The 24,189-nt window shown below is 52.5% G+C and overlaps 1 protein-coding gene and 1 long non-coding RNA gene across 4 annotated transcripts; both read left to right on the top strand.

Annotated features, from left to right (window-relative positions):
• Positions 1–237: 237 nt before the first annotated feature.
• Positions 238–23,845, top strand: LOC119037679 (uncharacterized). Of its 3 annotated transcripts, XR_008390334.1 has the most exons (6): positions 238–328; positions 789–823; positions 2,609–2,732; positions 3,298–3,428; positions 20,341–20,472; positions 20,643–23,845. It is a non-coding gene; the product is annotated as an uncharacterized LOC119037679 (long non-coding RNA). The 3 variants fall into 3 exon arrangements; XR_008390333.1 differs by having other exon boundaries at positions 789–2,732; XR_008390335.1 differs by lacking the exon at positions 3,298–3,428 and having other exon boundaries at positions 789–2,732.
• Positions 18,732–18,923, top strand: SMIM43 (small integral membrane protein 43). Its single transcript, XM_037129969.2, has one exon. The coding sequence runs from the start codon at positions 18,732–18,734 to the stop codon at positions 18,921–18,923; it is 192 nt and encodes a 63-aa protein (XP_036985864.1).
• Positions 23,846–24,189: the final 344 nt, after the last annotated feature.

The following is a 24,189-nucleotide window of genomic DNA, read 5'->3' as shown; positions in this document are numbered from 1 at the left end:
GGGAGACAGCACTGCTGAGTGGGAGGGGAGTGCGCAGAAATCACGGCCACGTGCTCAGAGAGTTGACTGATTTTCAGAATAAGCAAGGGGATTGCAGGATTCAGGGCATTCGAGTTCTTTAACAACATATGTTCGTGTTTATAGTACAGTTTCACAACAGAACTGGCTAAGCCCATCTTTTAAACCCTCGGGTTCTTCTAGTGGGTGTTTATTGATTTCTCTTTCCCTTCAGAAATGAAATAGTCCTTTACTGAAACAGGCTGTCCTTTCTTGCAAGGAAAGAATGGGTGTTGAGGGAGAATGGACTTTGGCTTCCCATGGACTTTGGGTGAGTTAAATAATTCTGAGCTTCAGCGTCTGTATCTAGGTTGGGAAACAATACTTTGTATTAAGTGGTCAGAATGAAAACCCCCAACACAATGTTCTGGACACAACAGGTATTCGAGTGTTAGTTTCCTTCCTCTTCTGGCTTGACAAGGCTTCCCATCAAACTGCCCGAGTCCCCCTTGGCAGCTTGCTCTCCTGGGACTGCTGCTTGGTTACCTTGTCCCGGCTTTCCTCTCCCTTTTGTAGAATTCCGATCATTCTTTCCTACTTTCACTGTTATGTTATTGTAATTTTAACACTGCAACATTTGCATCTTATTAAAGATAATCTGAAGGTCTGTAACCCATCCGCACTCACATGTACACACCATCATAAAATAGATTTACTTTGCTTTGGTTTAAGTAAGAAACTTTTGAAACACTGAAGAGACTAAAACACTGAACCTTGTTTTATGCCTACAGGTGGAAAAGTTTTTGAAGTTTGAGAAGAGGTTCAGGTAATGTTATACAGTCTGCTCTTTAAAAGAATCAGCTTGAGTTAGGGTGTTAACTTGGATGGTGTGTCTAAATATAACCTGGTTTTCTACAAAATGTTTGAGTATACATTTTCTGTACTCTTTATAGGACATGCTTTGTCCTTGACCAGCACCCTTCTGTTTCCTGGAGAAATGTCTTTTTCTGACCCCACGTGATTCTCAGGTTACTGTTAAGCAGGCATGGGTACAACCAGGCCTTGCTCATCATGGCCCCATCCCTGTCTTCTCTTTCACTCTTCACCCAGGCAGGGCCAGACACAGTTCTTCCATCAGCCTTGACATGTGAACTCTGGGAGAGAATAGCTCTTTCCCTCTCAAGGATTGTCCACCCTAAGGACCAGGCAGGGCCTGGACCAGGCAGGTGGTCAGGGGCCACCCTGCCAACACAGGGGGAGAACCTGTTTGAACCTGAAGTCAGAGAGAGGCCAGCAGAACTGAGAAATGAAGGAGACGAGTGGAGGGGGACAGAGTGGGCCCTGGTCCCAGGGCTTCCCGGCAGCGAAGCAGTACCTTTGCATTGGTCTTTGCTGAGTGTGTCCAAAAGGATCCTGACTCAGTACACTTCTGCTAGAGTAGAGTGATCCATATCTTCTTAACCTGTGTAGCAACCACTGAGTGGTCCTGTGCCTTGCGAATAAAAATGGGTGCGGGTCTGCCGTAGCACATCTGGGAAAGACTGGGGTGGGCGGAGAGATAAGTGAGGAAATGGGAGCTTACATTTTATTTACTGTGTAGTATGTCCTCGGTTCGATTGGTCTGTGATGAAACTGGTTTTCCAGAAACAATCCTGGGAAGAAAGAATGCGAAATGTTAGGATGTTTATCCCTGGGTGGTGGGATTCTGGGAAGTTTTTTTCTTGTGAATTGTTTTCTTTATGAATTTCCCGAATATTTTATAAAGCATATAAATACCTTTTGTCATCAGGGAAAGTGAAATGGAAAAAAATGTATATTTTCTTTTTCTTGTCCGGACACATTTAACTATTTCTTTTAGAAGACATTTTGGCTTCACCTACGTTTTTACATAGACAATGGTTTAATTTTTGTTGTTTATAGTTACCATGTGAAAAGCTTTTATACATCGACAATTGCTGTGGTCTGAATATTTGTGTTTCCCCAGATTCACATGTTGAAACCCTAACCCCCAAAGGCGTTAGTGTGAGAATGTGGGGCCTTCGGGAGGTGGGGATGGAGCCCTCATGTGTGGGATTAGTGATCGTATCAGAGAGACCCCACAGAGCCCCTTCCACAAGCTGTGGACACCATGGGGAGGCTGGGACTCCCAGCAGAGACACCGCCAACCACACTGACACCCTGATCGGGGACTCGCAGCCTCCAGAGCCGTGAGCAGCAAGTCTCTGCTGTTTCTGAGCCTCCTGGTCTGTGGGTTTCGGTTACCGCGGCCCGGCTGGACCGAGACTGCAACAACTGAACACTGATAATAGTATGTAGTGTGATGTAGTATGTATCTGCTTTCCATAGTTTTCCTTCACATAGTAAAATTTAAAAACCCTTGATAGTAGAGTATCAAGTTCCATGTTAGTTTCTACTGAATCATTAAAAGAGCTTCCCCTTTCATTTTTATTTGCTATGCTCAGGAATCTATATATGATCTCTCCTGTTACTATTATTAAGCTTTTCCTGTATGTTCAGATGAACAAAAGGTGGCCAGTACTGAGCTTATCATGACTACAACAAAGTGAGGGAGGATGGGAAGCAGGGGGCATTTGATTTCCTCTGCGTCCAGACTCGAGTGACACCGACTCAAGTGACACGTGGATAATCCTGGCCACAGAAGTGGGCACATGGCCGACGTCTTTCCACCTGTCCTCGTGGATGAAAAGAGGATTCCTGCTCACTGAGAAAAACCGGTAGGCAACTATGCGATTTAATGTCTAAGTGGTACGTTCCAGGAAAGTTCTGTGCCGGTGAGTTTCTACAAATAAAGTCCTATCTTAAATAGAATTATAAATAATAAAAGTAGAATTTATCAATGTGGGTTCAACTCATTGTAACCCAAGTAACTATTATAGGGTGTACTATAGGCAGAATAATGCCCCCTCCCAAAAGGCGAGGGAAGGGGTTCCCCCCAGCACCTCCCAAATGCATGAGGCCTTGCTGACACTGCGGACCCCTGACCTCCGGAGCTGAGAGACGGCAGGTTTCTGTCGCCTGAGCTGTGTGCTTGGTGGACATTTGTTACAGCAGCAATAGGAAACAAGGGCAGACTGCCAGATAAAATTCAGGGTGCCAAGTTGCAACTGAATCTCAGATAAACAACGAGTAATTTTTTTTGGAATAAGTATATTTGATGTTTTTCTATTACACTGGACATGTGTATACTAAAAAAAATTCTGGTGCGATCATTCCAATGTTCTCGCCATATCTCCTTCTGATGTTGGCTCTGTCCTTTTGAATGGTATTTTTTGTCTTTAGTGATGTTGTCTTGAGACCAGACATCACATTCAGGATGAACAGAACTGGTTTGGGAGGCCCTTCTGGATGAGATCTGCTCTCAGGCTCTCAGGCGTTTAGCGAGCTGGACCCCTGGGCTGTGACCTTTGCAGGTGAGGTGGTTCCCAGCATCCTGCTCGGGAGGCTGAGACCGGAAGTCCGGGGGCACAGGGGTGGGTGGAGATGGGGCTGCGTCCTCCTCTTCCTCCAGGTCAGGTAGGCTCTGGTAAAACCCCATCTTCTGGGCTCTGCTGAAACACTCCTGAAGAGGTCTCGCCAAGGGGAATTGGGTGTTCTGGCCCTGTATCAGAATGGGTGTTGCCCCCCACTTTTGCCGGGGGTGGGGGGGACGGGGTTTCCCCCAGGTTTCATGGCAAGAGCCTGATAGGGCTCCTGGGGCAAAGCGCACGGGAGGAGATGGGAGCCACCTGCCCAGTGCCGTCCAGCTGGAGCTGCCACTCTCGGGCCTGTCTGCGAGGAGACTCGGGTGGCCCGCCCCCTCGCCCCGTGGGCAGCCCCTCAGCCTCCTGGGGAGCTGCCTGTACCTGAGCTCCTGCCCCGCCCAGCGTCCTGCCTCACCCCTGCCTGCAGAGTGGTGGCAGGGGCCGCCCTGCAGCATCGCCCCTGTGAGGGTCTGTGGGGACCTGCCGGCTCTCGGTTTGCCTAGTTCGGGCGGGGGTGGCAGCTGTTTCCAAGCTGACCGCCGGCTGGACCCGAAACTGGACATCGCTGGAAGTGAGCCCTGAGCCCGACTTAGAAAGCAAGCATGTGGCACTGCGTGCGAGGCCCTAACTCGAGCACCGAGCCGCTGTAACCCCGGTGACAGCCCGACAGGGGAGGTAGGGTCACTGTTGCACGGCCGGGAAAGCCGGGGCCCCAGAGGCTGCGCCGTCTGCGGAGCGCCGCAGGGCTGGGAGGTCACGGACTCGGGACTCATTCCCCGCAGTCAGTCTCAGGGGACCACAGGCAGGGCGCGGAGAGAAGGGGGAGGGGACCATAGTCAGCACGAGCATGGAGGGTCTGAACTGCGACAGAGGGTTGCTGCAGTTAGTGGGGCGGCCGCCGTGAGGTGCCGAAGGGTCTGATCCTACCAGGTGCACCTGAAACCCACGTAACTGTGGTGTGTACCAACCGTGCGTAAACACAAGCACTCTAAAGAGATGGTGTTCGTGCCCACTACACTGGGCAGGTTCTCATAAATGGGAACTCGCTGCCTATGCCAAGGGGACGGTCTTCACCTTCACCCTGAACCAGTTCAGTTCCTTTCTCCACGAGGGTCTTTACTTCCTCTTTTGAGCATCTGCAAAGAAGGGAAAGTCGCTGTTACTGGATCACCCAAACGCAACTTCCTACGCTCGGACCAATCCGAAGCGAGGCAAAGAGATGCCAGGGGGTCCGCCAACTGCCCGGGAGCTCGTGAGCTGGCCGGTGAGCTCTGCTGTGCGGCTGCGCAGGAGGAGCTGTGCGCGCACTGGTGGAGCGGGCTCTTGGTCGAGAGTGCTGCAGACCTTGTCATCGGTGCCACGTCCGCAGCTCTCCTTTCGTCCCTGAGTCCAGGGGTGTCTCATCTATCTCCCTGAGTAACTCTTTGTTCATGCTAATGATTTAAGACTAAAAGTTTCTACCCCGTTCCTAAGGTCGCCTGGGGAGGGAGGCCCAGGCTGTTTCAGAAGCAGCAGCTTCAGCAGGCTGGGGGCGCGTTCGGAGCCACGCTGGCTGTCTAGTTAGGCAACCGGTGGTGTCCTGTGGGCATGGGTCCCACAAGCTGTGTGGTGGCATTTTGAGAGAGCACCTCAGGGGTGGGCAGCCCCTAAGGGGCCCCGTGGTGCCTGCCTCCAAGTGTTCAGGGCCTGTGTGGTCTTCCCCCTTTCAGTGACCCTCCTGTAGCCAAAACACCCCCCCCCCCCCCCCCCCCCGTGGCATTGAGAAGGTGACACCTCCGGGTCAGATTACAAGACACTGACTGCCATCTTGCTAGAAGATTCTCTTCCTTGTTGGCTTTGATGATGCAAGTCTGGGTTGGGGGGCCCACGAGCCACAGCCCACCCAGCACTGAAGGCAGTGGGCACTACCGAGGTGGGTTTGCAAACAGCCGCCCAGGTCGAGCTCGCAGGCAGCCCTGGTGGACATCTTGAAATGCAGTCAGAAAGTAGGCGGGGAAGGCAGGCCCGCCTGAGTCTGCCCCGACTCCTGCGTGCAGAAACCGGGGTGGAAAGTGTAAGGCGTAAGGTGGGCAGGAGCAGTGGGCAGCGGATGCAGTTTCTAGCAGCTACTCTTCTGCAGTTAAGCATTCTTCCCGGGGTCTGTGTTCCACTGGTTTAGTTCTGTCTTGTTGGCGGGGCAAAGAAAGTCCCTGTTTGATATTTTTGCAACCTCTGAGTTCATCACAATGCTGCTAAAAGATTTTGTGAAGGAATTCGGAGCACCTAAAATGCTTGGTCCATATCACGGAAGGGTGTTTTCTTTAGCGACCAGGAAAGTGTTTACTGATCTCTAAGAGGCAGCCTGAAGGGACGCATGAGCTGTATCCCAAGCATCTGGCTGGAGTTCAGTACTACACCTCTGGGAATATAAAATGCAGGGAATGCGCATTTTATACATGCACATTCTAATGGCTTCTAATGTGCAAATGCAAAAGCCTCTGCCAACTTTGCTTTTACTTAAAAAAAAAAACACCAAAAAACTGAGTATGAAAGGGTAGTTTTTTCAAAGTTGTTGACAAAATTCCATTTAGCAGTGGGCTTTTTAAAATCTGAACTGATAATGTTATCTAAAAAGGAAGAATGCATGTTAAATCTCAGGTATGAGCACTTATCTGTAAAAAGAAATTTCAATATCACTTATAAACAGAGACTAAAAAAAAGCAGGTTGAACTTAATAGAGATTGTATATTGTGTCTGATGGTGGCATTTTTCTTTAATTATTTTGTTTCTGATATTGCTGATCAACATCATGTTGTGTAATGAGTAAAAACCTGAAGGAATCCAGTCACTTGTATAAACATTTTCTGTGGCCCCACTATGTGCCAGGTCCTGTCCCAAGCACCGGGACAGTGCAGCAAACAGATTAGCTGGGGTCCTTGAAGCTCATGCTGTAGCAATGGGCGGGCAGGAAGGTCACCTATTCACCATAGAAAAGCAGCTGAGTGACACCCGGCAGTGGTGAGTGCCACAAAGAGACAGGACGCTGGGCAAGGGGCATGGAGGTGGTCCTACAGATGGCATGGCCTGAGAGGGGCCTGTCTGATGATCAGATAGGGAGGCTTTTCAGGCAGCCCGAGACCGGTGGGGTGGAGAGTTGGGTAAGGGGACTTTAGGCTTCAACATCATCAGCTCGGCTGCAAGCAAGGTTGCTGGAGACAAATAGGGTGACTTCTTTGAGGCTCTTTGGCAAAGACTTCATGTAGCTGGACGTGATTTCCTGAGTGGGAGTTCAGTGGATGAAGAGCCCAGGCTCTGGAGCCAGCGGCTTGGTTTATGTTCCAGCTCCACAGCCTCCCAGCTGGTTGACCTCAGGCACAGGCTTCAGCCCACATTTAGCAATTAAACATCAGCTACAGTTGGACTAGGTTTCCCCTGGTCCAGTAGTCTTTATTAAGTGAGGCCAGCACCAGTCACTCTGCACAGATGTAACAATGTGTCTTTAGATGCAAAGACTGTGCAGCTTTCCCCTTTGCAAACCCAGTTTCCCAAGTTGCTTTCCTGGCCTCCAGGAAGCACTGGAGCCAGAAATAGCTTCCCAGACACCTGGTTTGAAAGAGGTATAAAGAAGCAGTGAGTTCTCTGAAGTCGTCTAAGAATATCACTTATTTTTAAGATGCAGCCTTCGTAGTGGGCAGGGGCTTTGAGAGCAGACGGCCTGTGGTGTGGGTGCCGGCCTGGAGCCTGTGGCATCTTGGCCACGTCCCCTCTCAATGGAGTTGTTGGAGTGGACACTCGTTAGCACTTCTTCTGTGCCGGGCACTTTCTGAGGGGCCTGGGCACGTTAGCTCACCCCTCCCCACAACCCTTCACGAGGTGGTCACCACCACTATCGTCCCCATGTTACAGGTGAGCAACGGGACCGAGCTCAGGCGACTTTCTCAGTTAAGTGCCAATGTCAGGATTTGCGTGGTGCTGTCTGGTCCTAACCAAGTCTGTGTGCTTCACCCACACTCTCGACTGCCTCCTGGTGATCACGGTTCCTCCCTCACGGGTGGCACCATAGTAAAAGAGGCGGTTACAACCCTTAGCATAGAGCAAGACGCAAAGTAAGAGCTCAGTAAACGTTTGTCGAATGACTGACTGTGCGAAGTCATGGTAAGTGATATCATCGTAAATAGAACGCCTGCACACTCTGTTGTGGCTGAGCAATTTGGTTATGTTTCACCACTTTAGGGTCCCTGAGTAATTACATCAGCTTTGTACATCCGTTAGTCTGACGACCTGTCGATGACCCATTTTGAGAGGACATTGGGTTCCCTGGCAAACTGGTCGGGGCTGAGCTCCTGCTGGCTCCTGGTGGTCCCCTCTTGCGCTTCTGAGTGCTCGCAGACCATCCGTTTGAGGATCGGTTTCAGGATTTTGCTTGCCATCCTGTGTTGAGCTCATCATTTACATCTTTGCGTTTTTAGAACTTGGGGGACTTCTAGTTCTCTCCAGGATGAAAATCTGCTTTACGTTCCTGGTGCGCTTCCTTGGTGATGGAGGCCACTGGAGATTGTCTGCATAGTTTTGTTTTGTTTAATTGATTTTGAGAGAGAGAAACATCGATTTGTCGTTCCACTCGTTTGTGCATCCATTGGTTGACTCTTGTATGTCCCCTGACTCTTGATGGAACCCACAACCTTGGCAGGACAACTCTCCACCAGCTGAGCCCCCCAGCCAGGGCCAGTTTTTTAACTGACACAACGGGGTGATTACATTGTACTCCAAAAGCACTGGAACCACACAACTAGCAACTCCTATTTCAAACCCCTAACTGTATCCAATTGTGGGGTGGATAAAGTTAGATTACTCATCTGCTAGAGGAAATTTAGGTAGGATGTGAGTCATACAATCTGACATTCTGGTGCTATCTAAATAATTCTATTTCTTTTAGCTAAACCATATGTTTTAAAGGTGTGAAAAAAATAAGATGTAAAATTTTTATACATTGCAACCCTTCACCAGTCAGACCTTCTACACATTTGCATTTCTGAGTTATACTTGGACTGTGAAATAGGTCAGTCATTTTCGTTGCAGTAAACCTTTCCAACTGCATTTTTCCTTAATAAATAATGTCTGATCACTTGATATAGCAAGGAAGTTAGGCTGCATACCCTTCTTTTGTTCTCTGCCCAGACGGCACTGGCCAAAGCCGAAGCTTGCAGTAAAGGTGCTGAGACATTAAAATGCATGGTCCACGATCTCCCTTCTTAAATTGTCAAAGGTCAGTTGTAGATGAGAATTAAATTGTATAATTTCATTTGGTCACGGTAGCATTTCATCTGTACAGTTGACATGTAAAGTGATCATTTTAAGTTCCTTTGGGAACAACAGGTAGACTCAGGGTCCCAGTGGGGTGGGTCTGGCCTTGGCCGCGGAGCTTGGAGTTGCTGCACCCAGCCAGTTTTCTCTCCCCTGCTGTGTTGGTGTGTGGGGGAGGGCGCGGGGGGGCGCTGCGGGGAGTTGCGGCACCCCTCAGAGAGCAGGTGCGGAGAGAAGGGAGCCAGGCCTCCGTGGGTCTCAGAGGGACACTCACCTGCTGTTTGAGGAGTTGACGTCTATGTGTATACATGTGTGTACATGTGCGTAGGGGGGATTTAGGTGGACTTATTGTACCTCCTTCTTAAAGTGATAATTCAGTCTCTTATTTGACTGTTTAATATCATCTGATACCATTTACCTTGTTGAGAATCTTTCCCTGGGACTCACGTGACCTTCTTGAAATACTCTTTCTCTTGGCTTCGGTGACTAAAGGGTTTCCCCGCAGGTCTGGCCATTCCTCTTCAGTCCCTTGTGGGATCCCTTTTCCTCAGTGACCTCCGAGTGTCAGAGTTCCATGGGCTTCTGTCCCAGAAAATGTCTCTTTTTACACGCTCTCCCTGGCCTTCCACGTCCGTGGTTTGCTACGCGCTGTGTGCTGGTTCCCCCCGGATGTGTCGCCCTACACCGCCCCTCGGACTCGGGGTGTCTCCAGGTGCTCTGACTGCCTCCCCCCCCGTTTGCCCCCTCTTAGGCTGCTTCTGTGAACAGGAGCAGCTCTGGAGCCCGTAAGCCGGGGCACCATTCTCGACCCCTTTGTCACCTCCCACACCCCGTCTCCTGAAGCGCCAGGTCCGGTGGAGGCCGCCTGCTAACCCCCACCCATCTGCTCACTCCAGTCCGTTGCCATGGCCACCACTCAGGCCACCGTCCTCTTGTGCGTAAATTATTGTGTCAGCCACCAACTTGGCCGCTCAGACTCCGGTCCTGCCTTCTTCACTCATGTTCCACACTCGGTCTGAGGCTCTGGAAACACAAGTCTGACCTTGCTGTTTTACATACAGCCCTTCTGTGACTCGCCATTGCTTTTAGGATAAATTACAAGCCCGACACTGTGGTTTACAGGGTCTCCTGTGATCTAGTCCCTGTTTATTTCCAGTCCCATCTGTAAGCACCTGTCTTTTCCTAACCTTCAGCTTCACTGGATAATTTCCAGTTACTCAAAGGCACCAGGTTCTCTCTCACCTCCAGGCATTTTCACTGGGGTTCTCCCCCAGCCTGAACTCCTCCTCCCACATTTTCTGTCTGGCCACCTCCTCACCATTCTCCCTGTGCGCTCCGAGAAAGCTCGAAGTCTTCCCTGAAACCGCGGGCTGGTGAGCGCCCGGTGCCCCTGGACTGTCGGTGGCAGGCACTCCTGGGGCTCCGCCCGCTGGCTGTGTCTGACCCGCTGTCCCTCCTCCTCCTCTCCACGGCACACGGCAGGCGCTCAGCAGCTGTCAGACACGGGAGAGGAGCCAGAACAGGGTGAAGATGGGAGCTCACGCCTGACACCACTGTGGGCCCACCCCGCGCTCCCTGGCCAAAGTCACCTCCCCAAGTCACCTCGCATTCCTGATGTGCCCCAGGCACCATTCAAAACTACTTCCAGACGTTTACTTTTTCAGAAATCCTGAGTAGATGAGGATTCTCATGCTGAGATGAATAAGGTAACTTGCCAAAGGTCAGACATGTGTCCACTGGATGTTTTCTCTGGAAGGGGAACCGTGAGTATGTGCCATGTCTAACAAGATAGATGAGTAATCGTTTTATAAAAAAAAAAAAATCCTGTAAAATAATTGTGACAGGATGGAGGCATAGGTGGAGACGCTGTGCTTCCTCACGCAACCAAGTTTAGAGACAACTAAATAATAGCAACAGAAAACACAGCCAGAACACAGAAAAATTGAACTTTTCGGAAGTCTGATAACAACAAATTCTTCAGCCTGACCGGTAAGAGGGGCGAAACCAGCAGTTGGAGGAGCGGGGTTGCACAAAAAACTCGGTTAGATGGACTCAGGCGCACGGAATCCAGGCGCAGGGTTGGACCTGGTGGGCAACTCAGCAAGCAATCTCTGGGAAACAGCGAGGGAGCAGGGCTGAAGGTGGACTGTGGTCGTGCATTTGTGTGTGGATAGACAAGTGAGGGAGTGGGCAATTGGACGAGAGCCAGCAGCCCCAGCAGCCGGCGGCGGCAGAGGGCACCGCCATTTCCCATCTCTAACCCCACCTCCACATATAGCATCATAACCCAGCGACCTGGGAGTCCAAGGCTCCGCTCCTCACACTTAAGGAACGCGAACAGACCAAAAATGGCTCAAGAAGATCTCAAAGCCCCAGAGCCTATAAATCTAAGTGATGAAGAAATAGCAAAACTCTCAGACGCACAGTTTAAAACACTGGTGATCAGGATCCTCACAGAACTGGTTGATTATAGCCACAAATTAGACAAACATATGAAGGCAAAACTAATTGAAATGAATGGAATTGCACAGGAAACCAATAGCGATGAAAAGGAAACTGGGACTCAAATCAATGGAGTGGACCAGAAGAAAGCAAATAATGGCCAAACAGAAAAGAGTGAAGAAGCAAGAATTCAAAACAATGAGGAGAGTCTTAGGAACCTCCAGGACATCTTCAAATGCTCCAACATCTGAATTATAGAGGTACCAGAGGGGGAAAGGAACAGCCACCAGTGGAAAACTTATTTGAACAAATAATAAAGGAGAATTTCCCCAATCTGGCAAAGGAAATAGACTTCCAGGAAATCCAGGAAGCTCAGAGAGTCCCAAAGAAGTTGGACCCAAGAAGAAACACACTAAGGCACATCATCATTACATTAGCCAAGATTAAAATGAAGGAGAGAATCCTAGAAGCAGCAAGAGCTAAGGGGACAGTCACCTACAAAGGAGTCCCCATCAGACTGTCAGCTGATTTCTCAAAAGAGACCTTCCAGGCAAGAAGGGGCTGGAAAGAAGCATTCCAAGTCATGAAATCCAAAGACCTACATCCAAGATTGCTCTATCCAGCAAAGTTTTCATTTAGAATGGAAGGACATATAAAGTGCTTCTCAGATAAGGTCAAGTTCAAGGAGTTCATCATCACCAAGCCCTTATTATATGAAATGTTAAAGGGACTTATCTAAGAAAAAGAAGCTTAAAAAAGATGAACAGTGAAAGGACAGCAAACTCACAGTTATTAACAACCACACCTAAAACGAAAGCAAACTAAAAGGATAGCTAGATCAGGAGTGGAAACATAGAAATGAAGATCTCAAGGAGGGTTAGCAACAGGGGAGTGGGAGAAGGAGAAGGGGGGAGAAGGTGCAGAAAATAAGTAGCATAGACAGTAGATAGAAAATAGATGGGGGGGGCAAGAATAGTATGGGAAATATAGAATCTAAAGAACTTGAGACATGGTCATAAACTAAAGGGGGGGTAATGGTGGGGATGGGGGGGTGTGCAGGATGGAGGGGAATGAAGGGGGGAATAGAACAACTGTAACAGCATAATCAATAAAAAAATAAATTTAAAAAAATTGTGACAGACTTCAATTCTCTGAAACAAATCATCATATACCTTCAATCTTTACATTGGAAAATGTCATTTTACCGTACATCCTTGTTATGAGAAAACTGTTCAACAAAACTCTCTTCCAGAACCTTCGCCAGCAGTATGTACGTTATGTAAGATTTCAGTGAAACTACCTTCCCTCACTCAGAACGGCTCCTCAGCCTTCCCCAGGAGGACAGGTGGCGTCTGCATTGTCTCTGGGCGTGTGAAGGTCACCGTGGCGGGGCACTGTCCAGCCGGGCTGCTGGTGAAGACCCTCGGGAAGTCCGCGGGTGTTGGGAGCTGCGCAGCCCCCAAACTCGCCGCCCACCACGCACATGGGTGACCCACCGGGGAGAGGCCGGGGGCAGGGAGGGGTGCAGGAAGCCAGGGGTCCAGCGTGCGTTCTAGGGTGTTTTTTATCACAATCCCCCTGAGAGCCTTTAGAAAAACTGTATTCCCTCTAAAATACTTTAAATGGGCATCTAAAATTTTTTATTAGGAATTTAAATAGTAGCAGAGGGATTTGTTACAGCATATTACAAATATCTATACTTTAAAATAAAGCTGTTTTCTCACTCTTTGTTGGTATAAGTACCACAGTGATTTGAACTCATGATCATCCATGTGAAACATTAATGAACAAGCTCCCACCCTGGCTGGTGTAGCTCAGTGGACTGAGCACGGTCCTGTGAACCGAAAGGTTGCTGGTTCGATTCCCAGTCAGGGCACGTGTCTGGGGTGCAGGCCAGGTTCCCAGTTGGGGGCGTGCGAGAGGCAACTGAGTGATGTTTGTCTCGCACATCAAAGTTTCCCTATCTGCCTCCTTCCTTCTCCTCGAAAAATTAAGTAATTAATTAATTAAAACAAGCTCTCTCTGACAGAAATGTCAGGCGCAGCGAGAGGTGTTTGGGCCCCGGGCCCCACCAGGTGAAGCAGCGGGGGCACGAGAGGGGACAGGGAGCGCTTCACTGGATTGTGTCACAGCAGGGGGCTTCTTAGCAGTGGGAGGACGTTCTGAGACAGAAGGAGCCCTTGGCGCTCCTGAGGCTGATAGAGCTGAAGCCCCCACCTGTTCCTGACCTGGCTCCTGGCTGGGCTGCCTGGGGCGGCAGGCAGGAGGGTAGTTTCTTGCCACCCAGACAATAAACTGCGGCTCTTAATGAGATGGGCGGGGAGGACGTGTCACCATCCCTCCATCAAAGGGATTGGTCGCGGGTTGTTTCTTAGTTTGGCAGCGGGCGCCGTTGAGACTAGGAACAGGTAAGAGATCCGTCTGTCTAGTCAGAGTGGAAACACGTGGACAGGGGAGTGTGAAAACAGACCCTTTATGCGTGACTGTGTGAAAGAAGCCAACACTGATCGTCTCCTGCTGCGTGACCCCCACTGGGCGGCCTCCGGGAAAGCGCAAACCCAGGGAGACAGTGGAAGGCGGGGGTGGGGGCTGGGGAGGCAGGGCACGCGGGACTTCCGGGAGCGCGAAACTCTTCCGAGCGGCACCAGAGTGGTGGCACGTGTTGCTGCGCATTTGTCCAGACCCACAGAATGTGCGAGAGTGTCCCGGAAGGGCAGCACGGACTCTGGTTGGTAACTGTGACCCTGCGGGCTCACCGGTTGTAGCCGGTGCAAGGACCTGGTGGGGACACGGATGTGGGGGGCTGTGGGTGTGTTAGGGCAGCGGTGCGTGGGGACTCGACTTTCCCGTCCATTTTGCTGTGTATTTAAAACTGCTCTTAAATACAAAGTCTATTCAGAGGGGGAGGGAGAGGGGCACCCTGGGTGATTTTAGGAAAGAGTACCTGGAAGTGGAAGATCAGCACAGAACCACACAGCTCTCCACGGCCACGTGCCCTTCAGGAAGTCTTCATGCACCCTGGGGACTGTGGCCTAAGGGTGTGGGAGGGCGAATAGAGGAGAAAAATGTGGGAAAGAAGAGTTATCACTGAATAAGTGAGGGTGGAGAAAACGAGCGTGGGTTTTACACTGCACCCATCAGAACTTAAATCCTGTGTGTGTGAAAACGCAGCCACTGAAAAGCTGCAACCTGAGGGGCAGCGGCGGCAGGTGCAGAGTGGTCCACGTGGGTAGCGAGGTGGGCGCCCATATGGCCAGGCTGTCCAAGTGTAAATGCCTGGAGTCGTATGGGGGTCCCTCTAATTTAAAGGAGCATTGGGTAAACCCCAAGTAGAGGCCAGCTCAGCTGGGGCGCAGGCTGCCTGCATCACAAAGCGAGCACAGGAGGGAAAATAAGAGTTCAGCGGGGAAGGAGGGCTAAGAGGAGACAGCACCGAAGTTGCCCCAGCAGCCGGCCAGGGCCTCTGAGAGCGCCGGGGGCGTCTCGTGGTTGGTTGTTTGCTCCCGGCCTAGACTCCCGCAGGTCTCCCTCCGAGGGCACCGTGGCTGAGTGGCGCTCTTCAGGGTGATTGTCCCTGTGGAGAGGCCCGGGCTCCACTGAGCCGCTGGGTGGTTTGTGCCCGGTGCCCAGGGGGTGCTCTGGGGAGCAGCAGGCATGCGGCTTAACCCAGGAATGACTGCTCCCTTGAAGGGAGAGGGTTGGGCCGTGGTTGGTGTGGGCAGTGAGCAGGGCCACCGATCAGCTTCTGCTTGTGGGTCACAGGCCTCCCAGTGCTTGGGGTTCCTAGCCCACCCAGTCATTGCAGCCGAGGCAGCAAGTCCCCCCTTACACCGTTCTTCCACTTCCCTGGTTTGGGCGAGACCGAGAAGTCATCGGAGCTGTGGAGCTAACGCAGGGAGAAGCACAGAGAAGGCCGCAGACAGAAACCTGAAGGGATCGGGGCAGGAGGAGGAAGCCCCTTTCTGGTGACTACAGGGAGATGCAGAGATGGATGGAACTGCCACGTGGCTCCTCACCTCTTGCAGCAGACTTGGTTTTTCATCTGACAAGATACACAGGACAGAAGAAAACACGAAGAACCAAAAACTACGCAGGTAGCAGGTGCTGAGTTTCGTATAACAAGTTGTCTGTTCATCTCTTCTCACCGTTGAGAAATAGTGCGGCCACCAGCAGCAGTGGGTGGAGAACGGTGACAGTCACAGCCCCCAGCTCAGCCAGACAGCACCCAAAGAGGGTGCGAGGACGAAGGCCCCGAGGAAGAGCCAGGTGTGCACTGGCCCACGGGGGTGTGTGTTTTCTCTGGGGCTGCCCAGCTTCACTCTCATCCCTGAGTCATTGCTGTAACGGGGCACCTAGTCCGACCCAAAGTGTCCACCACGGAGGAAAGAAGACCCGAGACGTGTGGGTATGTTGACGCCACTGGTTTGCCAGGCGCCCCGAGCAGTGTGTCACAGGTCACAGAGAGGGACAGGAAGTCTCTTTACTGCCGAGCTTATAATCCATAGCGTTTGAACTTGGAAAGTGCTTAAATACGTGCTCTCTCTGTGGTGCTGACCAGCCTGGTGTTCAGATGTCTGGGTCCGTTAAGCTAAAAGAAAGCCCGTATGGGTGGAGTGATGGAAAGAGACTTGGCCTCTCGAGGGCCAGCAGCCTGTGGTCTGAAGCAGCGACTTCGGGGGGAGGTCTGAGGTCTGGGAGGGCCTTTGGATGGATTCGGAGTGGCCTCCAGACCGCGGATGCAGAGGCCAGAGGGAGGGCCAGGTGTGCGGTCTCTGGTTGCTGGTTTACAGCGCGATGCTAAAAGGGCCTGCAGGAGTGTTTCCAAGTGGGGGCCTCCGAGTCTGTCCCCGGAGTTTCTGTTGTGGACCCCAACCAGCACTGGTGACCATGGGTTTCTGATACACCGCATTACAGATGCCATGGTTTCTAACCGGCACCCTGGCCATATGCTGTTGTCCCGGAAATAGGGGAACCCTAAGGACAAGTATTTTCACATGCACCAAGTGGCACGTGGTTTTCTGCTCTAAGCATCTTTAACTCGACAGGAAACAGTTCTTTAGGAGGGATATGGATATGCTTCCCACAACCGACAGCCAAAGTAGATCATTTTCATGTTTTAGGTCACGTGGTAAAGCCCTTGGATTGCTCCAGGTGAGTAAAAGATGTTCACAAGAGTGGTGCATGCCTGCATGGGAACACATATTAGTCCAGGACCTCCAGATAAACAGAACCTCCAGTAGGAGACATAGAAAAGATTTGTTACAAGAAATGGCCTCACACATAATTACAGAGGCTGGAAATTCCCAGGACCTGCAGTGGGCAAGCTGGAGACCCAGAGAGAGCTGGTGGTGTAGTTCTGGTGCCCACGGGCCCTGGGTGACCAGGACCACGGGCCCTGGGTGACCCTGACCACAGGCTGTGAGTGGTATTTCTGGGTCACATTTCCTGAATGACTTTTAGACCAGCTGGAACTCACTTCCCCAGAACAGTTTCCTCTAAGTTGTTGGGGAATGTGGGAAAGAGAGAAACATGGGACAAAGTCGGACTCTATTAGAAAGAGGAAGGAGGGATGAGGTGCATGGTAGGCAACCAAAGATGTCCAAGGTCGCCCGGCGAGCAGGAGACGAGGCCAGGATGCAGACCTGTGCAGCAGGGTGTGGGGTAGACGTCGGGCTGGGGCCTGGGTCGGTCCGCTGCCAGCCTGAGCCCCAGCGTCCGCCTGGGTGTGATGTGAGCATGCTCAGCCGTGCAGCTCCAACAGACACTCCCCTCTGGGGCACAGATGGCAGTGATGTGTCCTGAAATAGTGAGGGAGTGATGAGTTTTCAGCATTTATCACTTTTGTTGTTGGCATAATTTAATTATAAGTTTATCTGATTTAATTTTTAATAATAGCTTTGTTTTAACAACGGCTTGCAAAATTTTTTGGAAAAAAAAATTTATGAGCCAGCTGCAGCATACCCCTGAAATAGTGTGTGTGTGTGTGTGTGTGTGTGTGTGTGTGTGTGTGTGCGCGTGTGCGTGCACACGTGTGTGTGTGTGTGTGTGTGTGAGAGAGAGATCCTCAGTAAGATGCCGGGTGGAGCCCGGTACCTGAGGTCTGTGCAGTGACACTAACAGTGCCTGACGTTCTCCTGGCGAAACACATTCTCATCCAGCGTCCCACCTGTGTCCTGCCCTCACAGCCAGCCGTGGGAGAGGCGAGCGAGGCGTGTTACGAGGGCCGGGACTGAGAGGCAGGAGCGGGCGTGCCCCCTGACGGGTGGGGCTGAGACGACGCCTGGGCCCTGGAGGCTCCAGGGCACGGCCCGGTCCCCACCATCCAGTCTCTGGGGACCCCCAGCTGTCCCTGGAGCAGCCGTGGCTCCCAGGCAGCCAGCTCAGTAATCTGGGATGTGTGTGTCTGGCCTTTCGCCCAGAACTCAGCCCCGGGCTTCCCGAGTTTTCACACCTAAAGATGGAATGAAGCTGGAGGCCCACCGAGAGGGTAACGAGAACCACCGTACTGGCGGCTTTGACAGCCGGACTCCCAGATGGCTCCAGTGACCCCTCCCACTAGTGTTCCTGTCCTTGGACCCTCCAGTGGGCGGGGCTGACCTGGGTGACTAGACGGACACTGCAGAAGGACAGCGTGGGACTTTGGGAGCAGCCCCACAGGGCGCTGCAGCTCTGGGGCGGGGCCCTCGGGCCCGCTGACATCTGTCACCTCATGAGAAACCCCAAGCCAGAATCACCCAGAATCCTAACCTCTTACCCACAGGAGCTGTGAGAGGTGGGCAATGGCGATGTAGCTTTATGCCACGAAGTTTACTGGTGATTTGTTACTCAGCGATAGGGAAACCTGTGTCTTTCAAAGCTGCACCCTATGGGCGGTCTTCAGAGAGGTGTCAGGGACTTGAAGGAGCGTTTCAAGGAAGTGGCTTGTTGTGTTTTGTTTTTGCTTTCCACCAAAGAAACAATTTTAAGTCGGCTCTGGAAAGCTTTGTACAATATAACTTTCTTAACATGTGCTTTGCCATTACGCATTTCTGAACGGCCTGCTGCTGTCCACGGGAAGGTGGCTGAGGCTGGAATCCACCCTGAGCCCCCACTGTCCCCTTCAGTTCCTTTGGGTTTCTGGCCACCGCATCACCTGCTCTTCAGGAAAGCCAGGACCAGGGAAACTAACAAAAGAAATTACTAGCGAGAGAGGAGGGTAGAGGTCCCCCTGGAATTTGAAGATTATTTGCAAAACACCAGCCCGGACACCCCCTGGGAGGCTGACTGGGGCCTCTCCCTGCTGCCCCAGCCATTTAGGTCCGCTCCCAGAAAGTCCCCACCGGTCCGGGGGTTCCGGGGAGGAGGCTCTCCTGCCTGCTGCCAGAGAGTCGAGACTCAGGCAGGGATCGCGCCAGCGCCTGGGCTCTTTCCCCAGTTGGCAGAGGCCGAGCGCGGACCTGAGGAGCCCGAAGGTGGGCGCGCGGGCGCGTCTCCCCGCCCGCTGCACCTGGTGGGGCGCGCACGGCCGCGGAGCGCGGCGCCTCCGGCATGGAGTGGGAGCTCAACTTCTTGGTTTACCTGGCGCTCTTCTTCTTCCTGCTCTTCTTACTGTTCCTCCTGCTCTTCGTGCTCATCAAGCAGCTGAAGAACTCCGGGGCCAGCACAGCCGGGGCGCTCCAGCCGGGGCGCCTCTCGCTGCACCGGGAGCCTTGGGGCTTCTCCCACGAGCAGGCAGTGTGAGCTGCACGGCGCGGGACTGGCGGGAGGGCGGGCGCAGCTGGGTCTCGGCCTCGATTTTCTGTGGGCACGGCCGCGGAGGTTTTGGGGCCTGGGCTCCTGCTGCGTGGGCAGGTTGGTTCCCTCGAGGGAGGGTCGGCCAAGGGGCGAGCTTTCTCCTTTCACCTCCTCCGGAGGCTCAGGCTCGATTGCGCTCTGGTGCTGGGGACCGCAGGTGCCCGGGTCTGGGCTGGTGCCGTGGCTCTGGGAGGGAACCCGAGCTCTCCCCTTCTCTGGGGCGGGCAGAGAGGAGTTCAGCCTTTGGAGCCGGAATGGCTTTGGGCACCTACCAGCTCTTCCTCCAGGTCCAACTGCATTTTAGCTTGTACCCAAGGGGTGGAAAACTAAACTATTCAGGTAATTCAGGCCAGCCCCTTCCAAACAAAATCGGATGTCAGACCAAATACCCACATTCTTGAGAAAGAATGTGGGTTTGGGGGAGGCAGGAGGAAGCAGGGTGCACTTCAAGCATTTCAAGTATTGCAGATACTGCTTTCATGTCGGTGCGCTTTGGAGGATGCTAAATGCGGTGCGACCAGGAGTGCCAGGGAGAGCAGAGTCAGCAGCCCGGTGTTTATGAGGAATCCTGTTCTCCCCTTAATCCCCACTCCTGTGCTAGCCACCCACCCCGTAGAGGTGCAGGGGTGCTGCACGGGAACCGCGGGAGGGTGAGGTAGTGAGTCCTTTGGGGTTGCCAAGGAGCCTGGCTAGCAGAGGAGCCGTTTGCCTGTTGCGGGGCCGCGGGAGAGGGACAGGAAAGAGCAAGGTGGTCATTCCAGGGCCGAGCAATTGCGGAGGAGGTGTGGGGAGGAGTGGACTTCTCACCAGGGTGCCCCGAGCGCCAGCCAGACCGTGTTAATTTGGAAAATAACCCCTCCATCTCACGGGTGCTTTTTTCCTGAGTATATGTGGTCTGGCGCCTGGGGTGCCCCCAGTGTCAAGCCTCAGTTACAGCTCAGACCAGGAACCTGCAGGGAGGCTTGGGGACCCGAGGTGGAAGCAAGCGGACCACCCCGGGTTCCACTGGTTGTGGCTAGACTTATGGAGACCCCGGGTCTAAATAAGCGAGGGGTCCGATGGGGAGATGGGCGTGGTGAGACAGAGGTCCACCCGGCACCGGGACCAGGGAGCTCCCCAGGAACCCAGGGACCAAACCGATGCGCGGGCCTCGGCGTCCGGGGAGAGTGGGGCGTGTTTGCAGTGGTGATGCAGTGGTTGTAATCACAAGTTGCTCTTTTGGAAAACAGTGTGGGGGTTCTTGAACCTGAACTGAGCAATGCAGATCTGTGTCTCACAGGGAGTATGGGGGTCTGGCCGCGGTGGGGCAGAATCTGCTGTCCGTGACTCGTCTGTAACACTGAGAATACGGATTCATTTTTAGGCACAAAGAAGGACCATACTGAGAGGCTAAAAGCAACAAAATACTGAATTTTGCCTGAGTTATTAACATAGAAGTGAAGGGGAAGACAATTATTTTGATCATTCAAGAGAAGGAAGAAGTTGTCCCACTGAGGTGAGTAACTACGGGGAGAGTTTATGGCCCAAGACTTTCAGGTAATTTCCTTTGTTGTCTGTTTCACTTTGCTGGAATAGACCTGTTGTTAATGAAGTACATGGTTTATTTTCAACACAATGTCATGGACAAATTCTTACATTATGTAAGTACACACCTCTCTTTAGCAGGGCTCTAGCCAGACTGGACTTGAGCTCCCACTTGGACCCCCAGAACAGCGGCGGTGCTTCCACACTCTGCTCTGGACAACACCCCTCTAACTGGTGGACGCCTCTGCAGTGCTTTAGTTACAGGTTGTGTGGTTCCAATGAGTGTGAGGTAGTGAATGGGGAGTTATGGTCATTTACAAGAATGGAGAACAGCCACTTCATACTTTGTAAGTAACCAGGATATGAATCAGTCCAGCCTCCTGCCTGACTCCCTGACTTTGCGGCCCTTTTGCCCCCCAGCTGCTGGTGTTTGGGGGCGGCCCTCAACTCTTGTGGACAGGAGTCGCAGCGAATTCAGAGCCAGTGTTTAATGCCATCCCGCACGAAGCCCGTCTCTCTGCCGGTTCTGACTCTGTTTCCTGTGAAGGTGTGGTTGCCTTTCTTGCTAGTGCCCAGGGCCCTTCTGCCACCTCCCGGTCATCTCACTCGTCTGTTACTTAGTTCGCATTCACCGAGACTGCACCTGGAATGCGGCCCTGCACTCGGGAAGTGGGGCTCCGCACGCTGGCTCTCAGGAAGCGGAGCTCTGGTCTCACGCCCTTTGCTCTGTGAGCCTCTGCATTCGAAAGTGGGACCCCGTCCATGACCCGCCTTGTCCTGGTCCTTTATCCAGGCACCGTTTTTCCAAAACCCCACATAGACCACTGCTGGCGTTAGAACCACGTTGGAACTCACCTTTTTACTCTCTGTCCACATGTGTGGTCAGAAGCTCTGCCCCCGCCGGGCTCTCGGCTGCAGGCTGGACGTGGTGGCCGCTCCGTCCCTGACCACACCCTGGTCCTTCCAGTCACTGCGCCTTCCTGAAGACGACGCGCACGTGAGTTCAGCGTGCAAACCTCGGAAAGTCGGGAACTTGTGAAATAACCGCTCCTCACGTACGTGCAACCTGATTATAGGAAATGCCTATGTTTTACTCCCAATAAAAGGTTTCTAGTGACTCTTCTTCAGCAGTGTTCGAAGCTGAGTTGAATTTCTTACATTATAAGAAATGGACCATGATTCGATTATTATGTAATACTAGTATTTTATTTCAAGTGTTCTTAATTCATTACCGCTTCTTGCTCTCCTCAAACATTAACCACCTGCGGGTGAGGTGAGCGACATCACTGCGCACCCCCATTCATCACGTGTCGAATGGGGTAGATTCCAAGGGCTGAACTTCAGTTTTAGGGCCGAGCTGCAGGTGCAGGATGGCCGCCAGCTGGTGCGACCCTGCAGAATCCTTGGCAAGATCCCCCCCCCCAGAGCACCGTGCGCTGGGTGTCTTGGGGGCGGCGCGGGGCCACCGTCTGCGTGTGGCTCACTCACAGGGGTGGGAACTCAGAAGTGGGCGAGTGAAAAATACGCAGCACCCCATTTTTAGCCTGACATTTCATTTTTCCAGTTTGTCTGCAGTTTCAAAATAAGTGGAATAGTTAAATGGTTTAAAAGGCCCGAATTCCAAACATTGTGAATGTGTAGACCATTTAGATAGCGGGAAATACTTGTTTTTTCTAACTCGTGCCCACTCACCAGGACTTCCAGAAAGCTAATGGTACTGATTTGGTGCAGAGAAAGCATTTGCGGAGCCCTCGGCTTTGGTTTCAGTTTTACAGCAGTGCCGAGGTGCTTGTGCTTAACTAAACCCGCCGTTAGAACTCCGGGGTCGTTCAGAGAGCGCTGCCAGGTGTTTGTGCCGCCCCCAAGGGGGAAACATCGAGTTGTCGGTCTCTGGTGTTGACTTTTTTTTGGTTGGCATCAGTGAAATAAATTCTCAATTCTGCATTTCTTATGTTGTTTACCCCAAATAAATGAAGTTATACATTAAATAATGACCTGATTAATTATCTGAGCCGTGGGCATCTTACCAGGAATTTGGGTGAACACAGGGCAGGTCTGTGTTTAAGACAGGAGTCAGAACCTACGAGGCACTCAGAAAACTTCCCGGTGGACTATGCCAAAATTCTCTTCTTTTCCTTAATTGCAGCTATTTTATATAATAAGCCTAGTCATTTCCTCCAGTCCTGGTCTGTGTAGAGGTGAGTCCAAGTTAAAATTTCTGTGCTCGCTTTTGTTTTATTTGTTTGACCCTGGAGTTACGTGAACTGCCTGAGCGATGCACAGACTCCTCAAGGAAGGTGCTTTCACTTTTGGATGGAAGTCTGGCTTTCCTGCGGAACCGAGGAGGACGGCTCTCGACGTCCCCGGACCGAACGGTGGCTTAGACAGAGCAGGGGGTCCTTTTGCCCTCTTGTAAGGAGGAGCGGTCGTAGGCTACTGCCCTTGTTGCTTCAGTGGCTCCCAGATGTCAGGCAGTGTCAAGGTGGCCCCTGAGGTTCCTGGCTTTTCCTGTCAGTTCCCTGACAAAGACGGAGGAAGCGCCAAGGGCATGCCAGGTCGCAGGCGCTCCCTCGGAGAGGACGTGCTCGGGCGCCCACAGCTTCTCTTACATCTCCTCAGCCAGTGTCATTGGCCACCACAGAGTCACCTGAGAAATATAACAGCCTTCCACAAAACTCTGCATTCTCACAATAAGGAGGAAGGAGATGGTAGGCCTCGGGTGAACAGCTCACGGTCTGTGCCACGGCTGTGAAATGCAGTCAGTTCTCAAGGACCAGGACGCTGGACAACTGTCAGGGACCCGCCAAGCCCCGCGGCTCTGCTCAGAGTGCACAGGGAAGACGTGCTCAGCTTCCACCCCAACGCGCCCCAGGACCAACCTCGTGTCTCGGCCAGAACAGGGCCCGCCCCCGGAGGAGCACATGCTCACAGCCACGGCCGTCAGCTCCGCGGGGGGGGCTGGGGTGGAGCAGGCCCCCCCTGGGCTGCTCCCTGTCTGCCCCACTCTCTCCCCCAGTTTCCCTGCCAGGTGTTTGGAGGAGTCTCGTTGGTGTATCCGATCCCTCGCCGAGGACCAGCCCTTCCACGCACAGGGGAGGGCATTCTATGTAAAGAAGGCTGCCTTTCCCCTTCTGTGACTCCGCTGCCAATCTGGGAGTATTCTGGGAGGAAAAGTGCTTCTCTGGGCTGCTTCCACCCGCAGCCTACACCCTGGCTGAGCACAGGGAGAAGCAGCACTTCCCACGGCCGGGCTGCCCGAGAGAACTTCCTCTGGCGACAGAGATGTTCTCTCTCCGCCAGCCACGTGTGGGGCTGGGGAGGGAGTTTTAATTCTGTTTAACTTGCCCATCTGCCTGCGGCGAGTGGCCCTGACACCGTACAGCGTGGCACAGGTCTCCGTCCTTCTCGTGCTTTAGACCTAGCAGGCGAGGTGAACCACATCACGGGCCTGGTGTCCTGTGGTCCTCGCTGTCCCGTGGTCCTCTCTATCCCACTCCACCGCAGAACTTGCCTTCCAGAGGAAAAGGAAAAAAATGGAACCGCCTTGAAGACGCTCACCTGATGTCTAGACATTGCGTGTGTTGGCAGAGTGGTCCCCAGAAGCAGGCCTGTGACTCCAGTGACGAGTGGTGACGGGGAAGTGGAGGTGTGGGCCCGAGTTCCCGGCAGGCACCCCAAGTCCCTCATC

The sequence above is a fragment of the Artibeus jamaicensis genome, unplaced genomic scaffold (genome assembly GCF_021234435.1).
Source record: "Artibeus jamaicensis isolate MK-2021 breed Jamaican fruit bat unplaced genomic scaffold, CSHL_Jam_final scaffold_537, whole genome shotgun sequence".
NCBI lineage: Eukaryota > Metazoa > Chordata > Mammalia > Chiroptera > Phyllostomidae > Artibeus > Artibeus jamaicensis.
This window is presented reverse-complemented; position numbering and strand designations above follow the sequence as displayed.